Source organism: Trypanosoma rangeli, assembly GCF_003719475.1.
Source record: "Trypanosoma rangeli strain AM80 chromosome Unknown Tra_15.4_contig_01051, whole genome shotgun sequence".
NCBI classification, from domain to species: domain Eukaryota; phylum Euglenozoa; class Kinetoplastea; order Trypanosomatida; family Trypanosomatidae; genus Trypanosoma; species Trypanosoma rangeli.
Genome location: NW_021706792.1, coordinates 1 through 2,054, shown reverse-complemented (window position 1 = coordinate 2,054; position 2,054 = coordinate 1). Strand labels below are relative to the sequence as shown.

General features: G+C 48.5%; 2 protein-coding genes across 2 annotated transcripts; both read right to left on the bottom strand.

The window, feature by feature from the left end:
• Positions 1–2: 2 nt before the first annotated feature.
• On the bottom strand, positions 3–380 carry TraAM80_10558 (retrotransposon hot spot (RHS) protein; the record flags this gene model as incomplete). The annotated part of the gene is made up of 1 exon (XM_029387171.1): positions 3–380. A coding segment is annotated over one exon (378 nt), but the record flags the coding sequence as incomplete, so codon positions are not given.
• Positions 381–944: 564 nt separating this feature from the next.
• Positions 945–1,271, bottom strand: TraAM80_10557 (retrotransposon hot spot (RHS) protein; the record flags this gene model as incomplete). Its single annotated transcript, XM_029387170.1, has 1 exon — positions 945–1,271. One exon carries the CDS (start codon positions 1,269–1,271, stop codon positions 945–947), a length of 327 nt encoding a protein of 108 aa, XP_029232993.1.
• Positions 1,272–2,054: the final 783 nt, after the last annotated feature.

Sequence of the window (2,054 nt, the reverse complement as noted above, 5' to 3'; positions counted from 1 at the left end):
GCATTTGCGTGCGCGACAACAACACATTGCTGCCATGCGTTTATTGCCGTACTGCCCTCATGCTGCACGTAAATAATCCCCCACGACAAGCCTTCCGCAAACGTTTCCCAGTCATTAAAATAACTCCGTGAAAGATTGTTGAACTGCACCACCGTGCTGGCTCTGGTGCCATGCTCAGCCCTCGTCGTCTCACCTGCACCGCAACCATCGTCCTCCGCGGTGCACCAACAAAGAAAAAGGCGTCCACAAGCAGAAAACTTCTGCTCTTCGGTACGTATAGCACCTTGTATTGTACATCCAACATCGGAGGAGTGTGGCCCAGCGCTATTAATGCAACGAGTCTGCTTGGATGCTTTTCTGGGTTCGATTGCTGCACACATCTCTGTCGCTGACGACGTCCTGGTGGAGGCAACTCGTTGAGGCCCGGCATTATATTTTCCACAAAGCCTCTACGCAGGAATGCGTTCGGAGTATACTGCTCCGAAGCGTCTGCCAATAATTCTTTTCTGCACTTCAATAGTCGAAAAATAATACCATTCTCCTCATCCACCTCGAGCAACCTTCCAATTAATTTGCTTTTCAATGGAAAAACAGACCGGCAGGTTCACAAACGCCTCAAGACCGCGTTGTCTTATTGCTCTGACAACTTTCACAACTTTGTGAGGTGCGTCATTCGAGGGCCACTCTTCCATACCTCCAATCATCCCATAATGTACAGCATTTGAAGCGTCGATACCTGCCAGGATGTCCTTGATTTCCTCCACGCGGTCCTTATACTCATTGAATTGAAAGATGCATCGTGGAATCGGTCCGACGTCATGCGTGTGCATGTGCATCCTTCTCCAATACTCCGCCTGCTCCTCTTCAGTCGTATTGCGTGTCTCCCACACACACACATCGCCTTCACGTCATTTTCATCGGGGCAATTTATGATGATTTTGATACTACCCGCCTGCTCCGTCCATGCTTTTGAAGTTATCTTCGTTCGGGGACGACAACATAATGATGCCCCACTCATGGGAGGGCACAAAATCATTCGATGGTTCGTTAAATTGTCTTGCCATATCGATGATGATATACCCCTTCATTCCACTCCTAGCCAAATTTACCATAGCCCCTCTAATATTACTCTCACCCTTGTATATTGTCACCGTTCGTGTCCTCTTGTCAAACAAGTATGCAAAATCCCTTCCAAAGCAGAACACAACCACATGGAGCTTCGTGCCGTCGTAGTGCAGCAGCTGATGAAGGAGGTAGGAGCCAGCCGCCATTGACTTCCCTACCCCGGGGGCTCCAATCAAAAGATGACGCCTCATTTTAGGTGCGTCTCTCTCTGGAGGGGGAAACACTCCTTTTAGATCACCCTCGACGATCTTCCACACCCGATGCAGACCTCAATGTTAATGTGGCAGTCAGCAATACGTACTGAATGGTTCAGCGAGTACGGTCATCACTTTTCAGAGGAAAGGATCATGAGTCGTGGGCGTGGTGGACGGAATTGCTCATCACCACCCACTGAGAAAAAAGTACGCACAGTCTGCGTGTACTCCCATAATAACTCTTGTGGCCGTTGGCCCTCTATTGCCACCATGTATTCCCCTTCGCCCTCAGGAAATCCCATGACGTGACTCCACGTTGCGTTAAACACGGATTCGTAGAATCCCTCCGGTAATGGTTGTCGTCTGGGAGGTTTTTTTATTTTCCCGTCTTTTCTTCTCTGCATCCTCCACCTGCTGAAGAGCTGCACCGAGTCTTCCTTTTGTACGAAGGGGAACCGTATTTTTCTGTCCAAATTATTTCCATTGATTGAGAGAAAACACACCTTGCTCCGTAAGCTTGCGTGCATCTTCACGAAGTCTGCGTGCGTCTTCTATTTCTTCCCTTATGGCTGTGTAAGACGGCGATGCCAGTATTAAGCCCAAAGCATTTTTATCTTCGATGAATACCCGGGGCTGCGCAACAAAATTCTCAATGGAGACATTCTCGTTCATTGGCACAACTCCCCTGCCGCCCAATGTACTGCGAAGAAAGTTATTGAGTTTCATATCTTTAAT